Below are 18304 nucleotides of genomic sequence, written 5' to 3'. Positions count from 1 at the left end.
ACATCCTAGTCAGTAAACCCCAGAACCTCTACATGTGTGCAAGGATCTTGGACAAGTGTTTCTGACATCAGTGACATCAGTGGCATCAGTATCTTAAGATGAGAGGGGCGAGTGGAGATACATACGAGACATTCCTTGTACACTGTTCTATTGAGTGCTTTCAGGATAGAACCGAATGAGGCTGCATTGAGTTTTTTGGTCTTCATTTCATCAAAACCATCCAAAAGAATCAAGACCTCATTTGGGTTGGCCAGGATGAATTGATCTAGTTCATCCTTTTCTATTCCAGACTTCTCGCCAAGAAGTTGATCGAAAGTGGAATCGACAAGATCAGATTCTTGCGACAGGGCACACATCTTTAAAAGAAAGACAAGCTTGAATCCGTTCAGAATTTCGCTTGCCTCATCGGCCCAATCGTATGCAATCTTATCAAAAATGGTTGACACTCCGACAATTCCCATGCCAAAGAAAATGAGGCGTTTGATGAGTTCCCCAGTTCTTGTCCTCAATCTGAATATTTTGGAATATTCCGTTGAGGTAATAATGTCTTCTTGGCCAGTGACAACTACATCCCATTCCTTTGTTTCTAATTGCACTTTAGTGTATACACCAGCTATGTGCATTTGGTCATTGTCAACCCCGGGCAACAACGTCACTGAACTGCCTGTTCTTTTATAAACTCCTTTCAAAACATCCCTGGTCTTTGTACCAGCTTCTTGGCAGAGATCTGTCAACCTTGGTTCTTGGTCTGGTCTCTGACTTTGCAGAAGTCTGGGTGCAGGTACTCCTATTCAGATCAAAACAAGCAACATGATTTGCTTCAATAAAGCAATGTTTATGAAACAGATTGAATTGTCTTCCACACAACAAAACATGAAAAATAAATTATGACTTGGGATTTCCAGTATTTTAGTAATGCAATGCACAAAATACATTCACCAAGAAGTAAATAACTAAATGTTTAGGAGTTTGTACACAAACTTGTCAAGGTTTGCCTTTATACGTTGTCATTATAGTACATTCAATATTGTTTACACCAACAAAAATAGATTCAGATAATTCTGTGAGTCGCATTTGCAGTAGTTTGAGCCAGATAATCATCATTATGACATTCAAACTTATTGTTTTTTTTATTAGGAAAAGTGTAATTTTGCAGGACAAATTGTCATTTTGACCTGGACGAGAGTCAGGTCCTATCTGACCCGGATTCTGGGTCGAATCTGACCCAGGACTTATAAGAGTGTAAGTTGACTTTGATGGCAAACCACCGTTCCGTACATAGAGGGCGAACAGCTAATTGTCTGACACCCAACCCGACCCTACTGAAGATCTGAATCAACCATGTCTTATGATGTTTGTGTAAAATTGCAAACAGGCATCCTGGAATGACACTTATCAGTGATCTGTTTTGTTCTTTGGAATGTGCACAAGTCTCCAATTTCAAAGTGTTAATTATTGTTTTTGTAGGACACACGGTTGAGATATTCTCGAAAACAAAACTGTCAGTGTGGCTCAAAAAAAACCCCACTGTTTTTATGTCAAATGTGGCTGAGAGCAACATATCCCAATTTTCACAAAACCTTCGCCTAAACTTTAGTTTCGTAGTTCTGTTCAGCATACCCAAATATTCTTATTTCCCCCAGCTCTTTAATTTCGTCTTGTAAACTGATTGCTATCAATTATTGAGAATGTCAACACTTGGATCATGTGATAAGTAGTAACTCAAGACAAGTGAGTTTCCACGTGAACATTAAGCGACGGGAGGCGGGACTGTAACTCGTCCAATCCATCCAATCCCGGGTTGCCAGCAAGGAAAAAGTCAGTCAGGCTTGGCATGTCACCTACCGCAGAGGTGACACGTCCAATGTCTGACGGTGTCAAGTTGCAATGGCTCAAGTCCAGCCTACTTAAGTGCCTCATTTTCGGCAATGCCGTTGCCCACAACTCGGCCGACGCGCCCAAAGCTTTGTTCTTATCCAGGATCAAGTCAGTCAGACTGGGCATGTTGCATACGGCCGAGGCGATGTGTTCAAAGTCCGACGGTGTCAATTTACATTCTCTCAGGACCAGTCTTTTTAAGTGGACCATTTTGGGCAATTCCTTGGCCCACAACTGAGCCAATTCAGCCAATTTCCAGTTGGGGGCAAGTATCAAGTTGGTCAGTCTGGGCATGTTGCCTACAGCCGAGGCAATGTGTTCAATGTCTGTTGGTAACAAAGAACAATGTTTCAGATCCAGCTTTTTTAAGTGCATCATTTTTGGCAATTCCTTCGCCCACAGCTCAGCCAATCCGCCCAATCTACGGTTGCCAGCCAGGATCAAGTCAGTCAGTCTGGGCATGTCACCTGCAGCTGAGGCAATGTGTTCAATGTCTGTAGGATCCAAAACATAATTGCCCAGGTCCAGCCTATTTAAGTGCGTCACTTTCGGCAATTCCTTGGCCCACAACTTAGCATTTCCGATCAAATTCCCATTGCCGGCAAGGATCAACTCAGTCAGTTTGGGCATGTCAGCTACAGTTGCGATAATGTGTTCAGCGTCTGATACTGAATAGCTGCAATCACTCAGGTCCAGCCTGTTTAAGTGCCTCATTTTCAGCAATTCTGTGGTCCACAAATTGACCGTTCCGCCCAATCTCACGTTGGTAGCAAGGCTCAAGTCAGTCAGTTTGGGCATGTTGGCTACAGCTGAGGCAATGTGTTCCATGCTGTCCCACCCTAGCGCCTGGCAAGCCAACTCAAGTCTGTTGAGGCTTGTCAAGTGTTTGATATGAGGGGCCCATTCTACAGCTCTCCTTGAAGAGATATTCAAGCCCAGATCGGTCAAGTGTTGGTTGCATTTCAGCGATGACAGGATCTTCACATGACCACCATTCCATGAAGAACATCTGTACAGCCTCAGACTCCTGAGGTTTTCCATGTAACCCAGGACGAATGCTAGATCACTGACGGCAGACACACGGGAAATAGAAATATCTGTAACTCGTGCCAGCTGCATCTTGCAGCTGTCTGACCTACAGATGATTTCAAGAAGGTACATAAGACTTTGGAAATCATCATTTTTAAACACCTCGATAGTTGATGGGATGAGTGAGTCGCTGGTGAGACAGAGTGGGACCTTTGCTGACTGGCTTTCAAGAAAGCAATTGCGACTAATCGCTTGTATGACACTTGATTGGTACCTGGGCCTATCCTTATTGAACTTACGGTCAAGCAAGTTTACGATGTCCATCATGCACTTCTCGTTGTCACCGCAACAAAAACGAAAGAGAAACTCATTCGAAACAACACCCTCAAATGTTGAACACAGTTGATTCAAAATCCTCTGATATTTAATCATGTTCAATTTGTTCTTCACACGCGTCAACAATCCAACGGTTGATGAAAGGTTCAGACTCTGCAAGTATTTTGCTGCACAGTATTCCTGCACAGTCTTGTGCATGAATTTTATGTTGTTATTGGACTTGTTTTTGATAACTCTCTGTTGGGTCAGGATGCCTGCTTTTAGTGCCAGCTCCAGCGCCTTCGGTTCAAACTCATCTTCTTGAAATGAGAATTTCTGGTTGGCACTTGTGAGTCCATGCAGCGCAATTTTTCCTATGGCAATCACTGTGTTTGATGCATAGTATCCAGAGAGATGTTTTCTTGTGAACATGTGATCGATTGCCTCAGTGAAGAGGCGTGAAGTTGTTTTGGGGAGTTGTTTACTCTTCCTCCACAACAAACACATGAGAAAGAGCAACACAGGCGTCTTAGCAAAATAACGCAGTGTGTTAGACTTTTCGATGGTTTGGATTAGTGCTTTGCCAATATCAGGATCTTTGTCGTAGAATTTCTGAACGTAGTCATTAACATCCTCGTCAGTAAACCCCAGAACCTCTACATGTGTGCAAGGATCTTGGACAAGTGTTTCTGACATCAGTGACATCAGTGGCATCAGTATCTTAAGATGAGAGGGGCGAGTGGAGATACATACGAGACATTCCTTGTACACTGTTCTATTGAGTGCTTTCAGGATAGAACCGAATGAGGCTGCATTGAGTTTTTTGGTCTTCATTTCATCAAAACCGTCCAAAAGAATCAAGACCTCATTTGGGTTGGCCAGGATGAATTGATCAAGTTCATCCTTTTCTATTCCAGACTTTTTGCCAAGAAGTTGATCAAAAGTTGAATCAACAAGATCAGATTTTTGCGACAGGGCACACATCTTTAAAAGAAAGACAAGCTTGAATCCGTTCAGGATTTCACTTGTCTCATCGGCCCAGTCGTATGCAATCTTATCAAACATGGTTGACACTCCGACTATTCCCGTGCCAAAGAAAATGAGGCGTTTGATGAGTTCCCCAAATCTTGCTCTCCTTCTGAATATTTTGGAATAATCCGTTGAGGTAATAATGTCTTCTTGGCCAGTGACAAATGCTCTCCCTTCCCGTGTTTTAAATTGTACTTTCGTGTTTATACCAGCTATGTGCATTTGGTCATTATCAACACCAGGCAACAACTTCACAGAACTGCACGTTGTTTTATAAACTCCTTTCAAAACATCCCTAGTCTTTTTACCAGCTTCTTGGCTGGGATCCGTCCACCTTGGATCTTGGTCTGGTCTCTGACTTTGCTGAGGTCTGGGTGCAGGCACTCCTATTCAGATCAAAACAAGCAATATGTATTGCTTGAATTAAACAATGTTTATGAAACATATTGAATTGTCTTCCATACAAGAAAACATGTAAAAGAAATTATGACTTGGGAATATCAGTGAATCAGTAATGCGTTGCACAAAATACATTTGCCAAAAAGTTAATTACTAAATGTTAAGGATTTTGTACACAAACTTGTCAAGGATTGCCTTTATACGTTGTCATTGTAGTACATTCAATTTTGTTCACACCAACAAAAATAGATTCAGACAATTCTGTGAGTCCCATTTGCAGTAGTTTGACCCAGATAATCATCATTATGACATTCAAACCTATTGTTTTTTTTATTAGGAAAAGTGTAATTTTGCAGGACAAATTGTCATTTTGACCTAGAAGAGAGTCAGGTCCTATCTGACCCGGATTCTGGGTCGAATCTGACCCAGGACTTAAAAGAGTGTAAGTTTGACTTTGATGGCAAACCACTGTTCCGTACATAGAGGGCGAACAGCTAACTGTCTGACACGCAACGCGACCCAACTGACGATCTGAATCAACCATGTGTTATGATGTTCGTGTTAAAATTGCAAACAGGCATCCTGGATTGACACTTATCAGTGATCTGTTTTGTTCTTTGGAATGTGCACAAGTCTCCAATTTCACAGTGTTAATTATTGTTTTTGTAGGAAACACGGTTGAAATTTTCTCGAAAAACAAAACTGTCATTGTGGCTGGGAAAAAAAGTTGTTTTTATGTCAAACGTGGCTGAGAGTAACATATCCCAATTTTCACGAAATTTTCAACTGAACTTTAATTTTGTAGTTATGTTCAGCATGCCCACATATTCTTATTCCCCCCCCCAGCTCTTTAATCTCATCTTGTAAACTGATTGCTATCAATTATTGAGAATGTTAACACTTGGATCACGTGATAAGTAGTAACTCAAGGCAAGTGAGTTTCCACGTGAACATTAAGCGACGGGAATCCGGACTGTAACTCATCCAATCCATCCAATCCCGGGTTGCCAGCAAGGTACAAGTCAGTCAGGCTTGGCATGTCACCTACCGCCGAGGTGACACGTCTAATGTCTGACGGTGTCAAGTTGCAATTGCTCAAGTCCAGCCTACTTAAGTGCCTCATTTTCGGCAATGCCGTGGCCCACAACTCGGCCGACGCGCCCAAAGCTTTGTTCTTATCCAGGATCAAGTCAGTAAGTTTGGGCATGTTGCATACAGCCGAGGCGATGTGTTCAAAGTCCGACGGTGTCAATTTGCAATCTCCCAGGACCAGCCTTTTTAAGTGGACCATTTTGGGCAATTCCTTGGCCCACAACTGAGCCGATTCAGCCAATTTCCAGCCGGGGGCAAGTATCAAGTCGGTCAGTCTGGGCATGTTGCCTACAGCCGAGGCAATGTGTTCAATGTCTGTTGGTAACAAAGAACAATGTTTCAGATCCAGCTTTTTTAAGTGCATCATTTTCGGCAATTCCTTCGCCCACAGCTTAGCCGATCCGCCCAATCAACGGTTGCCAGCCAGGATCAAGTCAGTCAGTCTGGGCATGTCACCTACAGCCGAGGCAATGTGTTCAATGTCTGTAGGATTCGCAACAAAATTGCCCAGGTCCAGCCTATTTAAGTGCGTCACTTTCGGCAATTCCTTGGCCCACAACTTAGCATTTCCGATCAAATTCCCGTTGCCGGCAAGGATCAAGTCAGTCAGTCTGGGCATGTCAGCTACAGTAGCAATAATGTGCTCAGCGTCTGATACTGTATAGCTGCAATCACTCAGGTCCAGCCTGTTTAAGTGCCTCATTTTCAGCAATTCCGTGGTCCACAAATCGACCGTTCCGCCCAATCTCACGTTGGTAGCAAGGCTCAAGTCGGTCAGTTTGGGCATGTTGGCTACAGCTGAGGCAATGTATTCCATGCTGTCCCAACCCAGTGCATAGCAAGCCAACTCAAGTCTGTTGAGGCTTGTCAAGTGTTTGATATGAGGGGCCCATTCTACAGCTCTCCTTGAAGCGATATTTAAGCCCAGTTCGGTCAAGTGTTGGTTGCCTTTCAGCGACAACAGGATCTTCCTATGGCCACCATTCCATGAATGACATCTGTTAATCCTCAGACTCCTGAGGTTTTCCATGTAACCCAGGGCGAATGATAAATCACTTACCCCAGACACACGAGAAACAGAAATAGCTGTAACACGAGAAATAGAAATAGCTGTAACACGTGCCAGCTGCGTCGTGCGGCTGTCTGACCTACAGATGATTTCAAGAAGGTACATGAGACTTTGGAATTCACTATCTTTATGCACCTCGATAGTGGATGGGATTAGTGAGTCGCTGGTGAGACTGAGTGGGACCTTTGCTGACTGGCTTTCAAGAAAGCAATTGCGACTAATCGCTTGTATGACATTTGATTGGTACCTGGGCTCATCCTTATTGAACTTACTGTCCAGCAAGTTTATGATGTCCATCATGCACTTCTCGTTGTCACCGCAACAAAAACGAAAGAGAAACTCATTGGAAACAACACCCTCAAATGTGGAACACAGTTGATTCAAAATCCTCTGATATTTAAACATGTTCAATTTGTTCTTCACACGCGTCAACAATCCAACGGTTGATGAAAGTTTCAGACTCTGCAAGTATTTTGCTGCACAGTATTCCTGCACAGTCTTGTGCATGAATTGTATGTTGTTATTGGACTTGTTTTTGATAACTCTCTGTTGGGTCAGGATGCCTGCTTTTAGTGCCAGCTCCAGCGCCTTCAGTTCAAACTCATCTTCTTGAAATGAGAATTTCTTGTTGGCACTTGTGAGTCCATGCAGCGCAATTTTTCCTATGGCAATCACTGTTTTTGATGCATAGTATCCAGAGAGATGTTTTCTTGTGAACATGTGATCAATTGCCTCAGAGAAGAGGCGTGAAGTTGTTTTGGGGAGTTGTTTACTCTTCCTCCACAATAAACACATGAGAAAGAGCAACACAGGTGTCTTAGCAAAATAACGCAGTGTGTTGGACTTTTTGATGGTTTGGATTAGTGCTTTGCCAATATCAGGATCTTTGTCATAGAATTTCTGGATGTAGTCATTAACATCCTCGTCAGTAAACCCCAGAACCTCTACATGTGTGCAAGGATCTTGGACAAGTGGTTTTAAAATCAGTGACATCAGTGACATCAGTATCTTAAGATGAGAGGGGCGAGTGGAGATACATACGAAACATTCCTTGTACACTGTTCTATCAAGTGCTTTAAGGATAGAACCGAATGAGGCTGCATTGAGTTTTTTGGTCTTCATTTCATCAAAACCATCCAAAAGAATCAAGACCTCATTTGGGTTGGCCAGGATGAATTGATCAAGTATATCCTTTTCTATTCCAGACTTTTTGCCAAGAAGTTGATCAAAAGTTGAATCAACAAGATCAGATTTTTGCGACAGGGCACACATCTTTAAAAGAAAGACAAGCTTGAATCCGTTCAGAATTTCGCTTGCCTCATCGGCCCAGTCGTATGCAATCTTATCAAAAATGGTTGACTGACCGACAATTCCCATGCCAGAGAAAATGAGGCGTTTGATAAGTTCCCCAAATCTTGCCCTCCTTCTGAATATTTTGGAATATTCCGTTGGGGTAATAATGTCTTCTTGGCCAGTGACAAATGGTTCCCCTTCACGTGTTTTGAATTGTACTTTAATGTTTATACCAGCTATGTGCATTTGGTCAATATCAACACCAGGCAACACCTTCACAGAACTGCACGTTGTTTTATAAACTCCTTTCAAAACATCCCTGATCTTTTTACCAGCTTCTTGGCAGGGATCTGTCAATTTTGGATCTTGGTCTGGTCTCCGACTATGCAGAAGTCTGGGTGCAGGCACTCCTGTTCAGATGGAAATACAAGAACCATGCCTTGCTTCAATATAATATTTTTGAAATGGATTGAATTGTCTTCCATACAAGACTTAGAAAATATGCAACAGAACTTTGGGATTTCCCCGTGCAAAATAGTAAGAAATTGCACAAATAAATTTGCCCAAAAAGTAAATAAATGAATGCAAGTTTGTACTGAGCTATTAGACACAAACTTGTCAAGTTTTGCCTCAACCCTAGAAGGGCCGGGTTATTTTGATCACCTCTCAGCCCGCGGCTTATTAATTGCTAGTTAATTATTCATATCGTATCGTCTGTGCCAGGCCACTGGCAGAGGGCACCATTACAGACTCACGGTGCAACCGTAGCGTCAGGACCCCTGCGCTTGGCAAGGCAGACCCATTACCAGACTGTGCCGACTCAGGAGTGGACATTTTTGTATAACGTTGCCTTGGTGGTGAGTTGTATACAAAGAGAGCCTCGTAGAGATAGTGACAAGAATAAATGGCCATAAGTCCCGAAACCCTGGAGGATGGTGTCTGTGGTTTCCTTCATCTGGCGTGTGAAAACCCTGGATCTGGTTGACGTTACATTGGTGGCAGCGGTGGGATGTCGGACGGAGGAAAAACAGGTAGAATTTCGAGTGTTTTTCCCCCATGAATACACAAGTCGACTTAGTCTGACGTCCGACTCGCAACACGGCGGGTACGCAGGCTGGATCAGGGCCTCGCAGTGTGTAGGCCAACCACATGAGATGGCCAGCAAGACGTTCATCACGTTGGATGACTTGGAGTCGGGAACCGTCCCGTCTGTACATGGCGGCATAGCAGATGCTCCGTTCCACTCGGAATGTTGTTAGGCTGTGCCTGTCGATGAGGCAGGGGCGGGGCTATGTTTAGGGATGCCACAGGATGATTTTTCCAGTATGCCAAAAGTCCCACTCTGTGTACGGCGGCGCAACAGATGCTCCGTTCCATTCAGATCACTGCTGAGTTGCGCCTGTTGATGCAGCACGGCTGGCCTGGTTTGATTGTCAGGAGATGCCCTGCGTCTTCTGCATCAACACAAGTGCCAGGGCCCACAAAGGGAACAGCCCCACAACACACATATTCATACAACGGATGCCTGTTTCCCTCCGAAACAGCTCTGTTCCACATAACATTCATACACCGATAAAACATTTCCTTCTTGAACAGCTTCGTAACACACACATTCATACAATGGACACATGTTTCCCCCGGAACAGTTCCAATCCACACACATCAATATAACAGGTGCATGCTTCTCTCCAGAACAGCCCCGTAACACACATACAACGGACGCATGTTTCCCTCCGGAACAGTTCCCTTCCACACAATCAATGGAGTGGAGCCGGCACAGTTGCTCCGCACGGGAGTCTATGGAGCAGAGCAGGTGGAGTTGCTCTGTGACAGAGTCAATGGAGTGCAGCCGCTGGAGTTGCTCCGCACAGGAGTCAATGGAGCAGAGCAGGGCAGTTGCTCCGCACGGGAGTCAATAGAGTGGAGCTGATGGAGTTGCTCTGCGCGGGAGTCCATGGACCAGAGAGGGCACAGTTGCTCTGCATAGGAGTCAATGGAGTGAAGCAGGTGGAGCTGCTCCGCACAGGGGTTAATGGAGTGGAGCCGCATGGGAGTCTAAGGAGCAGAGAAGGTGGAGTTGCTCTGCGAGGGAGTCAATGGAGCAAAGCCGATGGAGTTGCTCCGAGCGGGAGTCAATGGAGCGGAGGCGGCGCAGTTGCTCCGCGCAGGAGTCAATGGAGCAGAGCCAGCACAGTTGCCCTGCACGGGAGTTAATGAAGTGTAGCCGATGGAGTTGCTCTGCACAGGAGTCAATGTAGCAGAGCTGGCGCAGTTGCTCCGCACGGGAGTCTACGGAGCAGTGCAGCTGCAGTTGCTCCGAACATGGAGTCTATGGAGCGGAGCCGGTGGAGTTGCTCTGCGTGGGAGTCAATGGAGTGGAGCTGATGGAGTTGCTCCGCACAGGAGTCAATGGAGTGGGGCTGGTGCATTTGGTCCGCATAGGAGTCAATGGAGTGGAGCCGGCACAGTTGCTCAGGATAGGAGTCTTTGGAGCGGAGCCGGCACAGTTGCTCCGCACAGGAGTCAATAGAGCAGAGCCAGGCAATTGCTCTGCACGGGGGTCAAAAGAGCAGAGCCGGTGGAGTTGCTCCGCGAGGGAGTCAATGGAGTGGGGCACATGGAATTGCTCCGAGCGGGAGTTAATGGAGCGGAGCCAGCACAGTTGCTCGGCGTAGTAGTCAATGGAGCAGAGCCGGCACAGTTGCTCCGCATAGGAGTCAATGGAGCAGAGCCAGCACAGTTACTCTGCACGGGAGTCAATGAACTGGAGTCAGCGCAGTTGCTCTGCACTGGAGTCAATGGAGCAGAGCCGGTGCAGTTGCCCCGCACAGAGTCAACGGAGTGGAGCCAATGGAGTTGCTTCACACAGGAGTCTATGGAGCGGAGCTGAAGGAGTTGCTCCCCATGGGAGTCAATGGAGCGAAGCTGATGAAGTTGCTCCACACAAGAGTCAATGGAGCGGAGTCGGCGCAGTTGCTCCGCACGGAAGTCAATGGAGCGGAGCAAGCGCAGTTGCTCTGCACGGGAGTTAATGAAGCTTAGCCGATGAAGTTGCTCCGCACAGCAGTCAATGTAGCACAGCAGGCGCAGTTGCTCCGCACGGGAGTCTACAGAGCGGAGCCGGTGGAGTTGCTCTGTGTGGGAGTCAATGGAGTGGAGATGATGGAGTTGCTCCACACAGGAGTCAATGGAGCGGAGCCAGGCAATTGCTCTGCACGGGGGTCAATAGAGCAGAGCCGGTGGAGTTGCTCCGCGAGGGAGTCAATGGAGTGGGGCACATGGAATTGCTCCGAGCGGGAGTTAATGGAGCGGAGCCAGCACAGTTGCTCGGCGTAGTAGTCAATGGAGCAGAGCCGGCACAGTTGCTCCGCATAGGAGTCAATGGAGCAGAGCCAGCACAGTTACTCTGCACGGGAGTCAATGAACTGGAGTCAGCGCAGTTGCTCTGCACTGGAGTCAATGGAGCAGAGCCGGTGCAGTTGCCCCGCACAGAGTCAACGGAGTGGAGCCAATGGAGTTGCTTCACACAGGAGTCTATGGAGCGGAGCTGAAGGAGTTGCTCCCCATGGGAGTCAATGGAGCGAAGCTGATGAAGTTGCTCCACACAAGAGTCAATGGAGCGGAGTCGGCGCAGTTGCTCCGCACGGAAGTCAATGGAGCGGAGCAAGCGCAGTTGCTCTGCACGGGAGTTAATGAAGCTTAGCCGATGAAGTTGCTCCGCACAGCAGTCAATGTAGCACAGCAGGCGCAGTTGCTCCGCACGGGAGTCTACAGAGCGGAGCCGGTGGAGTTGCTCTGTGTGGGAGTCAATGGAGTGGAGATGATGGAGTTGCTCCACACAGGAGTCAATGGAGCGGAGCCGGCGCAGTTGCTCCGCATGGGAGTCAATGGAGCAGAGCCGGGCAGTTGCTCTGCACGGGAGTCTACAGAGCGGAGCCGGTGGAGTTGCTCCGCGTGGGAGTCAATGGAGCAGAGCCGTTGCAGTTGCTGCGCATAGGAGTCAATGGAGCAGAGTTGGTGCAGTTGCTCTGCACGGGAGTCAATGGAGCAGAGCCCCCGCAGTTGCTACGCACGGGAGTCAATGGAGTGGAGCCGATGGAGTTGCTCCGCATGGGAGTCAATGGAGCAGAGCCGATGGAGTTGCTCCGCACGGGAGTCAATGGAGCAGAGCCGATGGAGTTGCTCCGCACGGGAGTCAATGGAGTGGAGCCGGCACAGTTGCTCCGCGCGGGATTCAATGGAGCGAAGCTGGCACAGTTGCTCCGCACAGGAGTCAATGGGACAGAGCCCGGTGGAGTTGCTCTGCAAAGGAGTCAATGGAGCAGAACCGATGGAGTTGCTCTGCACGGGAGTCAATGAAGTGGAGCCAATGGAGTTGCTTCACACAGGAGTCAATGGAGCAAAGCCGAAGCAGTTGCTCTGGATGGGAGTCAATGGAGCGGAGCGGATGGAGCTGCTCCACATGGGAATAAATGGAGTGGAACCAACAGAGCTGCTCTGCACAGGAGTCAATGGAGGGGAGCTGGTGGAGTTGTTCTGCATAGGAGTCAATAAAGAAGAACCCAAAGAAGAACCCAGAGGAGACCCCGGAGGAGACCCCAGAGGAGACCCCGGAGAAGACCCAAGAGGAGACCCCAGAGGAAGCCCCAGAGGAGTCCAAAGAGGAGACCCTAGAGGAGACCCAAGAGGAGACCCCAGAGGAGATCCCAGAGGAGACCCTAGAGGAGACCCCAGAGGTGACCCCAGAGGTGAGCCCCAAGGTGACCCCAGAGGAGACCCCAGAGGGGACCCCAAAAGAGACCCCAGAGGAGACCCCAAAAGAGACCCCAGAGGAGACCCCAAAAGAGACCCCAGAGGAGACCCCAAAAGAGACCCCAGAGGAGACCCCAAAAGACCCCAGAGGAGACCCCAGAGGAGACCCCAGAGGAGACCCTAGAGGAGACCCCAGAGGAGACCCCAGAGGAGATCCCAGAGGAGACCCTAGAGGAGACCCCAGAGGTGACCCCAGAGGTGAGCCCCAAGGTGACCCCAGAGGAGACCCCAGAGGAGACCCCAGAGGAGACCCCAAAAGAGACCCCAGAGGAGACCCCAAAAGAGACCCCAGAGGAGACCCCAAAAGAGACCCCAGAGGAGACCCCAGAGGAGACCCCAAAAGAGACCCCAGAGGAGACCCCAAAAGAGACCCCGGAGGAAACCCCAGAGGAGACCCCGGAGAAGACCCTAGAGGAGACCCTAGAGGAGACCCCAGAGAAGACCCCAGAGGAGACCCTAGAGGAGATCCCAGAGGAGACCCCAGAGGAGATCCCAGAGGAGACCCTAGAGGAGACCCCAGAGGTGACCCCAGAGGTGAGCCCCAAGGTGACCCCAGAGGAGACCCCAGAGGAGACCCCAAAAGAGACCCCAGAGGAGACCCCAAAAGAGACCCCAGAGGAGACCCCAAAAGAGACCCCAGAGGAGACCCCAAAAGAGACCCCAGAGGAGACCCCAAAAGAGACCCCAGAGGAGACCCCAAAAGAGACCCTAGAGGAGACCCCAAAAGAGACCCCAGAGGAGACCCCAAAAGAGACCCCAGAGGAGACCCCAAAAGAGACCCCAGAGGAGACCCCAAAAGAGACCCCTGAGGAGACCCCAGAGGAGACCCCAGAGGTGACCACAACGGAGACCAGGAGACCCCAGCAGAGGCGCTGCTTGTTCGGAGACGAACAAGGGTCCTTGGAGGGGGCTGTGTAATGGGGTCCTGGGCCGCCAGCAGAGGGCGCCAGCACGGACTCAAAGTGTAACCGTAGCGTTGGAGCCCCTGTGCTTGGCCAGGGAGACCCGTTGCTGGACTGCACCGACTCAGTAGTGGACATTTTCATATAACGTTGTCTTGGTAGTGAGTTGTATAAAAAGAGAGCTTCAGGTAAGAGAGTGGCAAGAATAAATAGCCCCGAAACCCTGGAGAATAGTATCTGTGGTTTCCTTTGTCTGGCGTGTGAATACCCAGGATCCGGTCGACGTTACAATATGCATGAATTGTAATTCTGCTCTGTGTACACTACATAAATGCAGAAATACAGTTTTCCTGGGTAGCGAAATGTTTTTTTAATGTACCCGTATCGCAAAAACAGTTGTCGGGGGGGGGGGGGGGGGGGCGGAACCACGGCCCTTTAGGATTGAGTCCATAGATTCACACTTTGTGCAAAAAGCAAAAACAAAGCGAAATTTCAGAGCACAAATTTCGCTTTTGCACTTGCTTTCGCTCAAAGTATGAACTGACCTACAATGTCATGTACTATATGTTTTCACTATTTTTTACACCAACAAAAATAGATTCAGATCAACAACATGGTACTGCAGTAGGTGTACAAACAAGTTAACTGGACAGTGTTAACCCAAGATGAACTACATGTACTATTACAGAAGTGACTTGAGTCAAGTCGAGTCTTCTTAAAGAAGTGACTCAAGTTGAGTTCATTAGGTCTAGAATGTCATGTCGAATCCAGGTGAGCAAATATTTAGCTAGAGTCAATTTAGAGTCATGAATGTTTGAACACTATATAACAACTAGACAAGAGAGAATGTCATTTGTATCAGTGTCAACGAAAAGTGAAAAAGTAAAAATATGATCTTACATACGCCATCTGGTGTGGCTTTGGGTCTAGAATTTGTTTTCACTGATCTCTGACATCAAAACCAAATGGTGTTATACAGGGCGAGTAAAAAAAGCGGAACCCAAACCTCAAAAAAATATATTTCAAATCTAAATAAATATGTCGCACCAAAAAATAATAATAAGTGGAAAGCCAATTTCATAAACTACTTTTGGATGACCCCTTTTTGACTCACTCTGTACAATACTGTTTCTGATTATTTAAAAGTGCTAGCTTTTAAAGGGAAGATACAACACTTGCAAATATTTAAAAAAAAAAACAATATGATCAAATTATCACAAAATATTTTACTGGATTGTTAGGGGATGACATTCTAAAGCACCCTGTAAAATCGTGGCTCCTGGTGTGCTGATATTTTCAAGAAAACTGGTATTTTTCCAACGCTGGTTGGCCGACCAGCGTTGGAGAAATCTGTTTGTTTTTTCTGCTCTTAATTTTTCACAAAAAGTTTTTTCGCATTATCTACAAGAACTACAAGAACATGATGTTTTTCTTGGATTTTCCAGCATCTTCAAGCCCAAAGCGTGAAACAAGTCAGTTTTTCAATACTTGCTATAACATTCTAATCCCCCAAATCCATTAACTACTGAAAATTGCAGCAAGAGCAAATGTTGTACATTCCCTTTAAAAAGAGGGCATAAGTTTAGCCGGCCTTCGAATCCAAGTGCTTTATAAAAATTGCCCAAAGCCAATGATGAAATAACAAAATGCAAAAAGGGGTTTAAAATCCAGTTCCTGCTTAGTATTTTTTGCGTTCCAGAACCATGAGGTGGGAGTCTGTGACACGTAGTATGTTTGTATACGACAAGCAGCCGCTGTAATGACTGTATTTGCAAACTGACGTGCACATAAATCTAATAATTGCAAATGTTTTACTAGTGAATCTCAATCTCAACAAACTAGATTATATTTACCTGGTCCCTCCAACGGGAAGTTGTAAGTGACGTTTACTCCACTAGAACCAGAAACGGTAGGGTAGTTGCTACCGCCGACTGCACCAAGGTCTTCGATGGTTCCAGTTTGTTGTGGGGAATCTACAATCAGAAGCAAAAAGTAAAATATCCCTAAAAAATATAACGGCCAACAAAATGTTGCATGTACATGTACTCGATTCCAACTCGGTCGTCCATACTTGGAAAATGTCTTTAAAAGAAGATTTTTTCTTAACTGACTGTTTATAGAAAAAGAAGTACATGAAAAATCTAGGCTATAACTAAACAAATCTTGGGGTCTGGTGGGGAGGGGGAGGGTGGTAAATGCCCCTCCATGCCCAAGTAGGGTTGTAAATTGACTCCAAGCAACTACATGTACTGCGTACTCACCTGTTGCAAATGAGGGGGCGGGTACCTGAGCCTCCTGTTGCATCGTGGTAGGGACATCAGTCCGTTGGTAGGCTGTTTCAGATTGTTGCAACGTGGTAGGGACATCAGTCCGTTGGCAGGCTGCTGCAGATTGTTGCATCGTGGTAGGGACATCAGTCCATTGGCAGGCTGCTTCAGATTGTTGCATTGTGGTAGGGACATCGGTCCATTGGCAGGCTGCTGCAGATTGTTGCATCGTGGTAGGGACATGAATCTGTTGGCAGGCTGCTGCAGATTATTGCATCGTGGCAGCACCTATGGGAGCAGATAACAAGTGCATGTCAACTCGGTCACAAATCAACTCAATCCCATGCCAACTCAGTCCCAAGTCAACTCGTTTCGTACGAAAAAATAAATAAATGTACGCAAACAAAGATCTGATAATAAGTCTTTTGCCAATCTTTTCCAAGGACTGAGGGGGATGGGGGATGACTAAAATAAAAAAACCTGCCCATTGAATACTTAGCCCCACTTGTGTGGCCTCGGTATTGCTGCGCCGTACGTCAGGCAACACGTCTGGTTTCCCAACGTACTGAGGAGTTTAGTCCGAAATTGGCACATATGGACTCCAGAAAGATGTCTAAATTTCTCAATAATTTTGAGAGTCCCAAATTTTCGGACTATAGGGCCAATAAGTATAGAATATTAAGACTTAATTTAGTAAGAAGAGGAAAAAAATGTTGCAACCTGACGCCCACTTTTATCTAAATAATCTCAATGAACATGATGAAGATCATTCATTGCAAAATGATGATAAGACATGAATCTGGGAATGGAAAATACTTCCAATTTTGTTGTTAGGAATTACTTAGAAGTTAGAACATTTTCTTGACTCTCCATTTTTATTTGCGGAAGCTACTGTCTACACCGTACACGGTCTAGTTCACTACCTTGTTGCAACATTTTTTTCCAAAAGATGTGTCACTCACTGTCAGCTTTCTCACTACAATTCGCTGACAGCCCTCCACACTTCTTTCTTGCTGAGCTTCTGTTGTAAGCAATATATGTGAAACTGTAACTGTTGTCAGGTTGTAATTACAATTTTCAACAGTTGTCGAAGCCAAGCCCAAAACCACTTCACCTGTTTACAAAACTGCTTCCTGTTCCTGATGATATCCATCGATCGATCTGTGTCAGATGAAATGGCGCCCTCTCTTGATTTTATTTATTTATTCGGACTCCATGAATGCACTACGGTGGCCCCAAATCAACACGCGATTTCACTTGCAATTTCATCTAAATAAGAAAGACAAAAGTTTCTTTATCCACATTTGGTAGTCTTCATTTTCACTCATAATGGATTTAAGCCTAAATGCTGTTGTGCATCTATGCTTCGCTTGCAGTTTTAAGTGGTCTTCACACTAAAGTTCTACAAAATGAACACAAAATATGAAATGCATGAATATTTCATATTTGCCAGCTAGTGCACCTTTAACTCTATTCTGTATGTATGGCAATTAATTTGTCCGCCTTTAAATGATCAATTATCGCTGCAAGACGTATTTGTTTTGTTCTTTCGTATCGGATTATCATCAGTGGGGTACAGGCGTACTAAAGCCAGGATTTTTTTTCACTATGGGGGAAGGGGGGGGGGGGGTGGGGGAGGAGCATATGTTATAAGGGGCACCAATTATAGCTAGACCCAAAACAACATTTCCCCTAATTTCCAGATCGATGCAAGTGCTGCAATTTAAAAAAAAAGGGGGGGGGGCACCACTTTTTGATGAGGGCGCTCTTTTTTTTAACAATTTATTTGCATTTCATAAAGCTGTATATAAAGTCACAAATAGCCATTTAGATTCCTCATTGCTTTGGTAACAAACCAAAAAAACTTTAAACATGCACTTTCTTTAAATGCATGCAAGCAGCAGATTTCAGATTTAATTGTTGAGCCCCCCCCCCCCCTCGACTGATAGCTAATTCATTCTGCACTATACTCATATGCCTCTGTACTTGAACTGCAGTGGCTTGAATATGAATATTGGGTGCTTCTAGGAAATTGCTTCAAATGTGGGCGTCATTGCAATCGGTGGGGGACAGGGGGCGGGGGGGGGGGGGGGGGGGGGGTCCCCCACTTTTTAAGGTTGGGGGGGGGGCAGGGATATCATATTGTTTCCCCCCTCTCACTTTTTCATCCCCAAATAAAAGCTGTAACCTTCTATAATGAGTCTTAATGTAGCTCACAA

The 18304-nt window shown here is 46.3% G+C and overlaps 1 protein-coding gene across 4 annotated transcripts; it reads right to left on the bottom strand.

Moving 5' to 3' along the window:
- Positions 1 to 915: 915 nt before the first annotated feature.
- Positions 916 to 17239, bottom strand: LOC119720170 (NLR family CARD domain-containing protein 4-like). Of its 4 annotated transcripts, none has more exons than XM_038189737.1 (5): positions 17200 to 17239; positions 16080 to 16373; positions 15672 to 15791; positions 8437 to 8514; positions 916 to 4637 (listed from the first exon to the last, which is right to left on the bottom strand). In XM_038189737.1, the coding sequence occupies exons 2-5, from the start codon at positions 16312 to 16314 to the stop codon at positions 1723 to 1725; spliced, it is 3348 nt and encodes a 1115-aa protein (XP_038045665.1). In that variant the 5' UTR covers positions 16315 to 16373; positions 17200 to 17239; the 3' UTR covers positions 916 to 1722. The 4 variants fall into 4 exon arrangements, with proteins under 4 accessions (XP_038045665.1, XP_038045664.1, XP_038045663.1 ...); XM_038189736.1 differs by having other exon boundaries at positions 17009 to 17233; XM_038189735.1 differs by having other exon boundaries at positions 17048 to 17233.
- Positions 17240 to 18304: the final 1065 nt, after the last annotated feature.

This window comes from Patiria miniata, unplaced genomic scaffold (genome assembly GCF_015706575.1).
Source record: "Patiria miniata isolate m_02_andy unplaced genomic scaffold, ASM1570657v1 HiC_scaffold_9, whole genome shotgun sequence".
Lineage (NCBI taxonomy): Eukaryota > Metazoa > Echinodermata > Asteroidea > Valvatida > Asterinidae > Patiria > Patiria miniata.
The sequence above is the reverse complement of the archived record's forward strand: the minus strand, read 5'-3'. Positions and strand labels throughout refer to the sequence as shown.